Source organism: Diceros bicornis, unplaced genomic scaffold (genome assembly GCF_020826845.1).
Source record: "Diceros bicornis minor isolate mBicDic1 unplaced genomic scaffold, mDicBic1.mat.cur scaffold_61_ctg1, whole genome shotgun sequence".
NCBI classification, from domain to species: domain Eukaryota; kingdom Metazoa; phylum Chordata; class Mammalia; order Perissodactyla; family Rhinocerotidae; genus Diceros; species Diceros bicornis.
Window position 1 is genome coordinate 1,656,493 of NW_026691491.1, and position 13,916 is coordinate 1,670,408.

Consider the following 13,916-nt stretch of genomic DNA (forward strand, 5'->3'; position numbering starts at 1 on the left):
AAGATTCTTTACTTTATCTGATACCTATTTCTTGTGAGTTTGTCTTGATTATCTCAAAAAAGTCATTTTACATTTGCTTTGTTTGTATCAGGATCGAAATGCTATCACCTGTAAACTGCTGGTTCAATCCAGATACATGATTATACTCCAGCCCAGTTATTTTGGCAAGACAACGTCATAGGTGGTGCTTGTACTTCTTCTTTTTTTTTTTTTGTGAGGAAGATCAGCCCTGAGCTAACATCCGATGCCAATCCTCCTCCTTTTTTTTTTTTTTTTTTTTTGCTGAGGAAGATTGGCCTTGAGCTAACATCCATGCCCATCTTCCTCTACTTTATATGGGATGCCGCCACAGCATGGCTTGACAAGCGGTGCGTTGGTGCACGCTCGGGATCCGAACCTGCGAACCCCAGGCCACCAAAGCGGAGTGCGCGCATTTAACTGCTGCGCCACCGGGCTGCCCCAGTGCTTGTACTTCTTATTACACCCCCTCAGGCCGCATGTGATATCTGGTTGTCATGTTGTTAGGAAGACTGCTCTGTGGGTTTGAACATTGATAGACTGATGCTTCAGTATAAAGTTTACTGTTATGCAGTTTCCACAAAATTATGATCATTTCCTAGATGCATTCATTAATTTGGACTTACAAAATGGTGACTTTTCTAATTTGTTAATTTCTTCTGCATTTATTAGTTGGAAGAACTTTTCCCATCAACTACTTGTTAATTGTAAAATGCATTTTTTGACCACAAAGGCAGGATAAATGCTTGATTCTATCCCTTTATTACCAATTTTCAGAATATCAAGTTGTTGCCCTAGCAGTCTCCAAAGGTTTGTTTATTTGTTTATATTTTTAATTTTGGTGAAACACACATAACATAAAATTTACCATCTTAACCATTTTTGAGTGTACAGCTCAGTACTGTTAAGTACATTCACATTGTTCTGCAACAGATCTCTAGAACTTTTTCATCTTACAAAACTGAAACTCTGTATCCATTAAATAGCTCTCCATTTCTCCCTCACCCAGCACCTAGCATCACCATTCTGCTTTCTGTTTCTGTGAATGTGACTGCTCTAGGTGTCTTATGTAAGTGGAATCATAAAGTATTTGTCTTTTTGTGACTAGCTTATTTTACTTAGCATAGTGTCCTTAAGATTCATCCATGTTGTAGAATGTGACGGGATTTCCTTCCTTTTTGAGGCTGAATCCAAAGACTTTTTATTATTTTTAAAACTTTTTATTATTTATTTTTTAAATGAACTTGTAGATTTTTATATATTTGCTGTGTTTAAGTCCATTGCACTCATTGTTCTTTTTGGTGCTCAAATTGTCCCATCTTTGGCCAGCAGGAACCCTTTCAAGATGGCCTCTGAGGCCTTTTGACATGACTCAGTAGTCTTTGATAGCTTCCATGCTTTCTGGTATGACAAGGTTTTCCAGGCTCATCTTGTACATTTCCTGCCCCAGAACTAGAACAGGGCATTTCCCTAAGGGAACCTGGTTCCTTTTAGTATCTAAATACCGTAGTCTAGGCAGCAATATAGGCTTCCTTTTAACTCTTTCCTAATAATATCTTAATTTTTAAAAAATTTCATAGTAAGTATATAACAGGAATCAACTGTTGTTGAGATGGAAATGTGATTTGTTTCTCTTAACTACACTTAAGAGGAGGCTGACTATCTGTGCAGTGATTTGAAACCATGGCCGCGCATTAGAATCGCTCTGTGAGCCTTAAAAAATCCAAATGGCTGGACCACACCTCAGGCCAATTTTACTAGACTCTGTAGGGGTGGTATTAGGCACCTGAATTTTGCAAACCTCCCCAGGTAGTTCCAGTATGCAGCCAAAGTTGAGAATGCTCATCTAGCAATGAAATCATAACCAAAATAAAATTAAAAAAGAAATACCAAGACTCTGGAAATTCCCTTAGTCCAGAATATATTAGGTTCTAGACTTTTCTGGATGAACTGTCTTTAACCAACTTGATTAAGGGGCCTTTGAAAATATGGGAATCTCATAAGTAACCCAATACTACAAATTTCTAATGTGTCTCCTATTTCTGTGTTATAGATCTGAACAAGCGTCAGCCTCAGGCTTGTTGAGGGCACAGTTGGGTCAGCACATGGCCACCTTGAAAGAACGTGATAATTCTATCACAGAAGAGGTAGCTAAGAAGTCTGAAGTTTTCCTAGTCAAAAACGTGGACCAGAGGACAGGGGTTAGTAATTTTTATTTTTTTTAATAAGTTTCAAGATGTACAAATTATTCATTTAAGGAAATAGTCATGTTCTTAACAATGGTTAACATATTTGAAAAAAGATTAAATAATAGTGAGGTTTTATGGTTGGTTTTAACTTTCTGCTCTCAGGCCTTTTGCATAGTGTTTTATGTAGGAATCTCAACTCCTTACATAAAGTTGATTCAGGTTTTGGAGCTAACCTAATTAAGCATATCTACCCCAGCATTTTCCAAGGAACTTAGAAGCCTCTTGTAGCATCCTGGTTTTCTTTCTCCACTCCATCGAGACCCGGGAAACAGAGCCGTCTTCTGTGGCTGGTGTGTGGGCTGGTGGGCGAGAAGGTCCAAGGGAGTGGAGCCTTGTTGTGCCGGGTCCAGCCTAGGCTAAGGAGTTTGTGTTTAATTGAGTAGATCTTGAAAAGCCGGTAGAGCTTTTCGAGCGGGGCTATAATAAGATCTCTGCTGCGCCTTGGGGAGTTCTGTCTGCTTGGAGTGGGACTGAGACGGAGAGGAGCGAGCCCTGCTGTGGGTCAGACAAGACAGCAAGGGGCCTGACTCAGGAGCTGGCACAGAGGGGAGTGTGAGCTGCTGAAGAGACAAGGGAACCGATGGAGCAGATTCCCAAGGAAGGCAGGATGGGCTCCCACCCAGGAGCCCAGATTTAGAGCGTTTCCGTCGTAGTCCTTGTCATTCCCTGGAAAAGCCATATGTTCAGAGAGATGGCCTTTCCTTTCCTAAATTTAATGTCTTGTGAACGTGTCTAGTTTCATGTATGGTTTCTCATCCTTATATGTAATATAGGGTTTTCTGGCTTTGATCCTTTTTATTTTTATCATGCACAAAGTTCGAGGATTCTGCATGTGCCCCTCCCGGAGGCGCGGCTTGCCATCTCTGCACTGAAGTGACACACCTGTGTGGCTGTGCGGTCCAGAGCCTCGGCCATCACCCCTCAAGCCTCTCAGAGCACCTTCAGTCCTTCTCAAGCCCCCCTTTCTTTGCCCCTTTGATTAAAAGAGAGTAGAAGTGCTTTTTTAAGCATTTCAAACATACAAACAGAGAGTGATAAAATGAACCCAGGAATCCCATGCCTACCAGCCCAGACTCACATGTGTCGTTACCATTGCACCCTATTTATTTCAGACCTGCTCCTCATCTTCCTTCTCCTCATCTTCCTACCCGTCCTCCTTTTCCCCCTCCCTCTTGGCTTCTCTCTCTCCCCCTTTCACGCACCTTCCCTCCCTTCTTCTGCTCTTTCTCTCCTCTTCTTCTCCCCTCCTTTTCTCCTTCTCCTCCTCTCCCTCCTCTAACCTCCTTCCTCCCCAATTTCTTTCTCCTGAAATAAATTATTATGGAGATACAGCCCCTGTGCGCTTCTCCTCAAGCCCATGCCCCTTTTCAGAGGTAATCTTGTGCTATCCTTCCCACACATATTTTCATTTCACTGCACTTCCTGTGACTCAATAAATAACCTATAGTTTTGTTTTGTTTGAGGTATGATACCACTTGTGTGAATGTTCTTTGAGAAAGAACCATGTTCTTGAGGAAAAACAGAACCTGTGTTTTTTAGATCCGTTCCACACCTATTGATAAATGTAGATCTTTTTTTTTTTAGGTCAGGAAGGTTAGCCCTGAGCTAACATCTGTTGCCAATCCTCCTCTTTTTACTGAGGAAGATTGGCCCTGGGCTAACATCCATGCCCATCTTCCTCTACTTTATATGTGGGATGCCTGCCACAGTATGGCTTGATGCACCTGCCATGCATCTGTCCACGCCTGGGATCCCAACTTGTGAACCCTGGGCCGCTGAAGCGGAGCAGGGAAACTTAACCACTATGCCACTGGGCTGGCCCAATAAATGTAGATCTTAAGAAGGATTTGTTTTCCGGTTTTGTTGTCCATTTTATCTAGTACCATTTTGTAACAACATTGTATTCCATTCTTGTTCACTCAAGTAGGTCACATTTCAGCCGTGTCAAGGCTGAAATAAGCAGTGGTCTACTGCCCTTTCCTATCTAGTCATCTTTTTTTAAAAAGGTGTTGTTTATATTAGAAAACGTATTCCCAGTTCCAGACAACCAATCCACTCATAATTTTTCAAATAATAACTCCATTATTTTTTTTTTTAAAGGATCTCTCAGTGTTGCTTGGTTTTTGTTTTTGTTTTTTTAATTTTATTTATTTATTTTTTCCCCCAAAGCCCCAGTAGATAGTTGTGTCATAGTTGCACATCCTTCTAGTTGCTGTATGTGGGATGCAGCCTCAGCGTGGCCGGAGAAGCAGTGCGTCGGTGCGCGCCCGGGATCTGAACCCGGGCCGCCAGCAGCGGAGCGCGCGCACCCAACCGCCAAGCCACGGGGCTGGCCCAATAACTCCATTATTAATGAGAAGGGGCTGCCCAATTAATAACTTATGAATCAAGTGCTATTCTGCCTCCCCTCGTAGGTTTTTTGTTCCCTTTTAAATCATCCTGATCTCATCTTAGTGACAATCATAAAAATTACCAATAAATTAATCACAAAATCTGTCCTTAAAAATCGAAGTAAGCAGGCAGTTTCTGAAACTGTTAGGTTGTGACTGAAGAAATGCACAGCCGTAAAGAACAATGTTACCAAAATGACGTGGGCAGGGCAAGCCTTGCAAACTTTAGAACAAAATGCTTTTGTGAGTTCTAGGACTGTTTTGATTTACATGTCATGCTTTTACTATTAGCAAAATCAAGTATCTTTGGTTGTTTCCCTGTATTGAAACAATATACACCTTTAGTAAATAGCATGAGTTACATATTTCTCTGTAGATAAAAATCTTAAAAATAAGAGATTTTCAAAATTTAAGAAAGTTCTACTAAAAATTACTTGGCTAAGAGTCTAATGAAGCTCAGAAATATTTACTTTGATCTCTTGGGTAAATGGCTAAGTAAACAGTCACATGTAAATGATGTTTACCTGTGGGTCCCCTTGCTGTCAGCTAGAGTCAATCCTGTCTCTTGAGTAAATACATCATTAAAGCCGCTGCAACTCGGATTATGTCCCCTTGAGACCAGATAAGATCCACAGCACCCGCATACCCTATTAGGCAATTACATAATTGAGCTGCAGGCTTTTAAATCAGAAAAATTTATAATTACTTGATGTGGGAAAAAAAATGAGTTGGGTGCTTCATTAAAACACAAAGTGACTTAATACTCCTTCTCTCCTAAGTGATGTCTGTTTCCACCCAGGAGAACTTCTCCAGGGAAAGCAGAGTGGCTTACTGGTGGCACTCATAGAGTGCCCCCACCACACATACCAGCAAGACACATGACTAGTCACAGAAATCCCTTCATCTCTCCCTAAGGATCGACTGTTCTCTTGATCTTCTCTCTTGAATACTCATTTGCTGGCTCATATGAATACTTTCCGCTTTCTTTTAATTGCTGCACAGATAAAATCCCCTTCCTATAACTTAGACATACCTTAGGTGATGATGCTTGCATTTCTCTTTAAACATTGAAAAATTACTTCTGGTGTGCAAGAGGAAGGTTCTTGAGGAAAAAGTCAGTTAAATCTGTGTATTAGGGGAAATTGTCATCTACTGTCTACATCCGTGGTTTTTAATTCTCTTGCTTTTCTGTATCTGCATTAATAGCACTGATTTACATATAGAAGGAAATGTAATTTTATTAAATGCTTTCACATTCGCTTTCTGTTTGTATTTGTACCATGCATCGCAGAAATCAGATTCCTTTGGAGCTAGCATGTGTTTTTCTTAAAAAACTAGCAGGAAAAAAAGAAAACCAAACTTGGAATATTAAGGTAAACAAAAAGGAGAAAATAAAATTGCCCGTTGACGTTGTGGTGTATGGTTTTTAATATTTAATATATTGGCAAACATGGGTTGTACTGTTTGTGTCCATAGCTTCTTTTTTTCCCACTTGTCACAAGTGAACTTCCTTTCATACCCATCACATGTTCTTCTACATCATTTCCAACAGCTGTGCAGAAACCCCTGCGTGGATATTCCACTGTCCCTTTAACCAGCCTCTTGTTCAACATTTAAGTTGTTTTTAATTTTTCCTGTAGTAAAAAAATTTCAAAGAACATCTGAGCAATTCAGTTTGTACAAATATCCATGCTATTTCCTTAGAATGAATTCCTAGATGTAGAGTTGTTAGGTCAAAGGGAATGTGTGTCTTTCAGCCTTTTGCTCTGCACTGCCAGATCTCACTCTGGAGGGGTCATCAAAGTCACAAGGAATGGAGGAAAATATATATATATATAATCTGAGCTCTTTATGAAACTGGGTGCTATCAACTTTTTTTTTTGGAGCACCAAATTGAGAAGTGCAAATGACATCCAATTTTTTTGTTCATTTGACCTTTATATTACCATTGAGGTCAAACTTTTCCCCTACCTGTTTGTGAGCCATTTGTGTTTCTTCTTTTATAATTTGCCAGTTCATGTCCTTTGCTCATTTTTCTATTAGGTTAGTAATGTTTTTTCTTGTTGACTCGTAAGAATTGTTTTTATATAAATTCGTACAATTTGTTGCAATATTTTGAGCAGTTTGATTTTTGCCTTTCATTTTTCTTAATGATATTTTGGACACAAAGTCTTTTCCGTTATTATCTTCATCTGTCTATTTATGCATTTGAATATCACAGTTAAGTTTCTGGATATAAATTAAGAGGCAGCCTAGATGACTCTTGGGGTTCTAGACCTAGCAGGAACCGTAACGGACCTTTGAGAAAAATTCTGGTAGAACTGAGCCAGTAATTCTAAGTGTCCTGCTAAGTGTAAATCATAGGACGATTTGTCTTTCTAAGATGTGAAATATGACCATCAGTCATTCTACAAATAGTGTGTGCCTTGGCATTGAATTTCTAAGCCTTTTCTCCTGGCTTCTGGGAAGGCAGAAAAGTGAGGAACTAGTTTGTTCTATTGACTTAGGCTTCAGACTGCTGAGAACAGTGAGACAGTCCCCAGTCTCCCTCCTGGGCTCCAAATGTATGAAATCAAAGAGAGCCTTTATTAGCTAACAGATAAGTTGAAACCCAAGCATAGTCTATTCATAAGCACCATCAGGAGGCCCATGGTAAAACTGTTGTCTGGTGGCATTTTTCAGATAGAGAGCTCCAATTTGCAGAGCCCATTCAGTCCCAGCATGAGCTGTGTAAAGCAGCTTGTTTCCTCTTCTCTGGGCTTTTGTTTCTTTGTAGGTATGGGTTAGTGTTGTCAGTTTCAGACTGCAAGCTCCTTCAAATTGGGGGCTTCCTTAGAAATATGCCTGGCTAAAGCATCTGCAAACAGTACATCCTGAGAATGTATTACAGATGTTTTTCCTGACTCTGCAGAAGTTGTTTTTGACTAGAAACCTCTAACCATTCCTTGTCTGAGATTGACTTTTGTTTCTGTCCCTGCTTATCATTATTACCTGCTTATTAGGGATTTATATTGTGGGTTCCCTTATGAATGACCCATTGGGCAGATCTGCTGCTCTCTTTGTTGGCTCTGTGGTCCAGTAAAGTGAAGCCAACCATTCTCATGTAATTTGACCATCCATCAAAATCCTTATAAAATAAAAGACTCATCTTTGAGAAATTATCTCTAGGATTATCTTAAAAGATGAGTCCTTTTATAAACATCTCTATCAAAAAAGTAAGAGAAATCCTAGAGATAAGAGTATTGAGTAGTGAAGATAAATGGGATAAAATATATGAAATAAATGAAAACCTGCAGTATGCCCACTACTTTATTTACCTCACCATGGTAAAAAAAAAAAAAAAAGAGGGCAGAGTGTAGAACTAGTAGCAGTGGTGGTATTCTTATCAAGCATACAAGGACTTATTAGAAAGACATTTGCAGGATTATTATAGCATTTTATTCTGTGTTCTTTTGAAACCCAGTTGGAACCCAGCTAAAGCAAAAGAGGGTCTTAATATGAAAGGGGTGCACAAAACAGTGAGATAAATTGTGTGTCATCATTGAGGGCCCAGTTACAAGTAATCTGAGTCATTGACAATCCAAAACAGTTTCCATTATCTGCAAATTCTACAGTAAAAAGTGTAGAAAGTCCTTTAACAATTTTATTCTTAAAATAGGTGTTAAAACAGTGGCTATTATGAAGTCATGCCAAGAAATTATTAGTTACAGCTATTGCATAAGGTAATACGACGAAGAAATGCATATTTGAGGCTCTCTCAGAATGTTTGAATTATTTTAGGAAAAGAAAATTATAACTTTCACTTCAGAATTTGGGTCAGTTCTTTTTGTTCATATTCTAAAATGCTTTTCATAGATCCAGGATGATTGGGCACACAAAATAGGAGCTTTTCTCTCTGTGGAAACAGACAGACTAGAGCAGGAGAGGTGGAGATCTGGAAATGAGACAGGCCACAGTGGTCCAGCTTGCGTACTGACAACTGAGAGATGGCAGATCAAGGAGGTGACACTCTTCTTCACACCTGTCTTCCTGGACAGATTCTGGAAGCAGATGTAGTACAGTGGTCCATGTAGGCAGCTGGAATTGAGGCATTATGGCAGCCAGTGATGGGAACCAGCCCTGGCCTGAGCTTCGAGGGCAGGACTCTACACCTGAACCCCAGTGTGCAGAAACAGGGATACAATGCAGGTCATCCCAACAGAGAATTATCACAACTCGAGTAAAAGTCAGGGACTACTTTATGTAAATAGAGGAAGAGCTCCTGGTTACTAGAACTGGACCACAGACAGGTGCTGGCTACAAGGCTAACTTGACACCAAGTCCTTCGGCCGAGGAGACTAGAATTCCTTAAATCCCCTGAAATCAGCTGCTCCGGCCCCTAGGATAGGCCGTGGATCCAGGTGGCCAGCTGGTCCAGGGGAGGGCAGAGGGCAGGAGCCTTGCAGGGATATCAAGGCCGATGGCAGTGGCCTTGTATGTTCAAAGCCAAACTTACAAGGCAAGATCTTCCATATTCTGCCTCTGTGATTCTTCCTGTCAGGGCATCTTCATGAGGAGAGATGATTAATCTTCCCCCTTGTTCACTAGAGAATTATGTTGTTACCCCTTCGCTCTCAAACTAAAGATGACCTATGAGGCTTTGTCCAGTTTTGCTCTTCATATTAACTTGTAGAGTCTCGTGTCCATTCTACAGGTTGAGTTGGACATTTCCTTGTATTTACTACTGTTGCCAGAGACCAGGGAAAGGTCAGCACCACCACCGAGATTTCCTCTCCCAGCTGCCTGGGCAAATCACCACTTCCAAGTAGGAAATGAGAGAGAAACACACTCTGGCAGTGGGACAATGTCATCATTGGTTGTTTAACTCTTGTTACCAGTACAGTTTTATTTCTTGGGGGAAGAGTGTTGACCTAGAAATTAAGAGACATGGGTATTTACCTGTCCTGTTAATTTTTACTTTTTCTCTGCCTCTCAAGTTGGCTGTGATAAAATCTGTGCCCACCTCCCTGCCCAGGACACATGAGGCGATATGGGTAAGACAGTTTGGTGCCCTTTGAAAACAGATAGGCAGTGTGGCTAGTAAGTTTCCTGAGCTCCCCAGCAGACTTAGCAGCAAAGTGCAGAGTGCGTTTATCCTTGATTGACAATTATGCTTTAAAATAAGGGCAATTCTCTTTTTGCTTAGTGTCTCCTTCTCAGCCACCAAGTTTTTCTACAGTCTTCTCATTTGGGGGAAGTTCAGGGGTCATTTCTGGAAGGATGGGGATACTGCAAGGTCACATTTTTCCAGATCTCTTTCTCAATCCAAACCAACAGCATTCATGCAATGAGAGAGTCGATCTTGGATAAACCAGCCCAGGTTCACAAGAGTGGTCACATTTCACATACGTACTTCACAAGTAGAACACTTCAGCATGACATAAGATTCAGGCCACAAAAAAAATGTATTATTACAAGTGTAAGTTGTTGTAAAGAATTAAATTATGCTGCAAAATAATCAGATGTTATTTTATCTTGAAGACATTTTAATTTCAGTTAAATGTCAGGAAGCAAATTAAATCCAAAGTAAAGCTTAACCTAAAGTTATGTCTGAAGGCTGGGTCTTTGAGACCAACGGGAATGTGGCTAGAGTTTATTTTTATTTCTTTTAAACACTGTAGGCAGCAGCGTTATTGAAAAAAGCCCCTACAGAAGAGTGTGACGATAGTTCGGCCGTTCTGAATCATCTTGCAGCTTGCCATCTATTCTGAATGACAGTAGTGGAATAAAGGAAGCGAAACCCACTCTATGGCTCAACAGTGTTCTTACAAGGGAACAAGGTAACTGTTGTTAAAGGGTCTGTCCACAGCAAAAACGCATTCAGAGTCAACGCAAACACCCTTTCTCAAGGTGTACCTATAAAATAAAGCAGACTCAAGAACACTTTTAATTTTAATATGTATAATATGTTATTTGTTTTATACCACCTTCCAATAAATATATGTTTTCATTTAGTCTAACAGGAATAGGAAACCTAATTGTAGATCTGCTGTCCTGCTGAATTTCCAATAAAATAAGTTTTTATAAATTGAAATCTTAACAGAACTAACAGCACTTGGCAGTAGATAATTATTATCATCCCACAAAGATGAAGATGATTCTATGAAAATGAGTCCATCAAGTACTTCACATAGAGTACTGTGATGTTTTTGATATCACTTAATAGAATTTACTCATAATTGGTAAACATTCTTTTTAATTATATTAGAACCTTTTACAAGTTTAAACAGATGATCAAGAATCAGAGTTTATGCCCCCCAAAACTTAATAACCAATTTTTAGTATCCAGAAATTGTGATGATTATTTTTTTTTAAAGATTTTATTTATTTATTTTCTTCCCCCCAAAGCCCCAGTAGATAGTTGTCTGTCATAGCTGCACATCCTTCTAGTTGCTGTATGTGGGACGCGGCCTCAGCATGGCCGGAGAAGCGGTGCGTCGGTGCGCGCCCAGAATCCGAACCCGGGCCGCCAGCAGCGGAGCGCGCGCACTTAACCGCTAAGCCACCAGGCCGGCCCGAAAATTGTGATTATTTTAACGTTATTGTTAAGACATGCCAATAAACCGCTATAATGTATTCCCAGGAGAGCTATGAGTTGCTCAGGATATTCAGAAGTTAATACACATGCACAGGATTTGAGGCTCGCTTGTTTTAAGCCCCAGTCAAATTTGGTAGATGTCAGGCTAAATCATTTTGCATGAAAGCAACATAGAGATACCTTAGTTTTAGAATAGGTTTCTTTTTAGGAACAGTACTATTTCAGACAAGAAATAAACTAAGCAAAGAAAGGAGGTGGGGAAGCAGTGAAAATAAAAGGAATGGCAGTTAAGAAAAAAAAAAAGCAAAGGCCTATTCCGTAAATATAACCTTGAAATACACTTTTATTATCGTGTGTTTGATTTTTAGACGTTTCAAGTGGCTGCGGAGACGAGAGCAAGGAAGAGAGCATGGCAGCAAAGATTCCAATCACAGGTAAAGTTATGGTTGCCTAAGAGTTTCAAACACAGGATTCAACCTTGTTTTATAATCAGAACATTCTAGGTTAGTGGTGTGTGGACTCTGCTAAGAGCAAGTATATTCAACTACTACGTGCTGGAGGGGACGATTAATTGTAAGAGCATGACATGTGCGCTTACATTAACATAAACTGAGGTGGAAAATAACCATGCCTATTGAATTCTTCAGATCATGTTACACAGTTACACGTGTGAGCACCCCATCACATAGCCTTTCAGCACCTGCGTCTGTGTGACAAGGTCAGTCTCCATGGGGAACACCAGTCATTGTGTGGCCAACTACAGCTGTTTCTGATTTTACTCTTTTCTTTCCTGTGATAATTGAATGTGTCTCATTAAAATAAGAGCAGGAAAAAAAAAAATGCCAGACAAGAAGCTTGCTTGTGCCTCAGTTACAAAGCCCATGTGATAATTTAAAAATTTTAGCAGTAACGTTTCATCAAGACCTATTAAGATTTCTGCACATGTATTACGCTTGTTTAGCTGGAATCTGAATATCATTACGTTTTTAGTTTTAGAATATCAACAGCAGCAATGAGTATTCTGAACAGAGTTCTATTTGTCATACATCTAAATTTACTAGGATCTCATTTTGTAAAGTGGTACACTACTTCATTATAAATTCAAAGGTCTGACTTTAAATATTTATACAAGTAACCGCACCACTGCAGTGCGGTACTGAGGCACGCATCTGCACATGTGGTCGTTTTGTTGTTTATAAGCGGAAAAGAATGGCTTTCTTTTATGACAATACAATTCATAGCCTGATGATTAATTTTTTAAACTCATGTTTCTGTGATGAACTCTGGTTTTGAAAAAAGAGTTTATAGTAGAGCAATTATTGTATATATTCTGCATCAGATAATATTTCATTCCGAAATACAGAGGTTTTCTTTTCTTTTAAACATTTTCCCAGTGATATGTTTATTGCATTTTTATTCTTCATTTTGAGAAAACTCTGGTAGCGTTCCCTCTTTATTTTTTTGTTAGTAGAAGTGTAGATGATCCCAAATTGCAGATAATCAAGAAGTCATTTGGAGACTTTTCTCTTGCATTTACCTTTGAATGCAGAAGTATCTAATGACCTCTGAATTTATTTCAGTTAAAATTATAAAGACTTATTGGAGAGAAACCAGGAAGTGATCTCGTTGCCCATTCTTGCTTCTCTTTTCAGTATTCTTTCCAGTCATTCCTTGCTGTGAGCAGATGACTGCCCTCAAAATTAGTGCAAACGTTATTTTCTCATAGACTTTCTTTATAAGAGAAGAGACAGTCAAGTACTGGAGTTTCAAATCTTTCTTTTTTTCTTGCAGAAAGAGGTGTGATGTGCCTAGAAATAATAAGGGCTATTTACCATTAAGATTTTTAAAGAAATTTTAATTCCAACAACCTGCCATCAGTCAATTAATAGTTGGCAGTTTTAAAAAAATGCTTTGTGGGGCCAGCTCGGTGGCGTAGTGGTTAAGTTTGCACGCTCTGCTTTGACGGCCCGGGGTTCATGGGTTCAGATCCTGGGCGCGGACCTACACCCTGCTCATCAAGCCATGCTATGGAGGCATCCTACATACAAAATAGAGGAAGATTGAGAAAGATGTTAGCTCAGAGACAATCTTCCTCAAACAAAAAGAGGAATATTGGCAACAGATGTTAGCTCAGGGCCAATCTTCCTCACCAAAAAAAAAAGAAAAGAAATAAAGAAAAAAATGCTTTGTGCCTGTTGCATGCCAAAGTTTTAGACATATAAAATAACTTGGGAGATATAAAAATAAACTTTCAAAGCCATTTACTTTGAGCATTTCCATTCTGTCCTCGCCACCATACTCTCTTTCTTCTTTGCTCCCCACCCACGGGACTTCCCATGAAATTAATGTTTGAGGGCCTCATGTGCCTTGACTCTTTAATGCTGTTGTCATGTCTGTCATTGAAACTACTTTGATCTCTAAGTTCTTTTTTCCCCAGTTTTTTAAATTGAGATATAATTGACATATAACATTGTATTAGTTTAATCTCTAAGTTCTTGACCATTATCTCTTTATTAAATCTTTGTGTCTTTGGCATAATTATTTGGAGATTTGGCCTTGGTAGAGTAAAGCAGGTATATAGTTTGATTTAAGATAGAGTCTGGGGCCAGCCCGGTGGCGCAAGTGGTTAAGTATGCGCGCTCCGCTGTGGCAGCCCAGGGTTCTCAGGTTCAGATCCCGGGA

General features: G+C 39.6%; 1 protein-coding gene across 1 annotated transcript in view; it reads left to right on the top strand.

Moving 5' to 3' along the window:
- Positions 1-13,916, top strand: part of LOC131403247 (centrosomal protein kizuna-like) — a 74,513-nt gene that overhangs the window by 44,903 nt on the left and 15,694 nt on the right. The window contains 5 exon segments of the mRNA XM_058537522.1: positions 2,072-2,219; positions 9,634-9,690; positions 10,318-10,369; positions 10,372-10,476; positions 11,603-11,668. Coding sequence (XP_058393505.1) covers positions 2,072-2,219; positions 9,634-9,690; positions 10,318-10,369; positions 10,372-10,476; positions 11,603-11,668 — 428 coding nt within the window.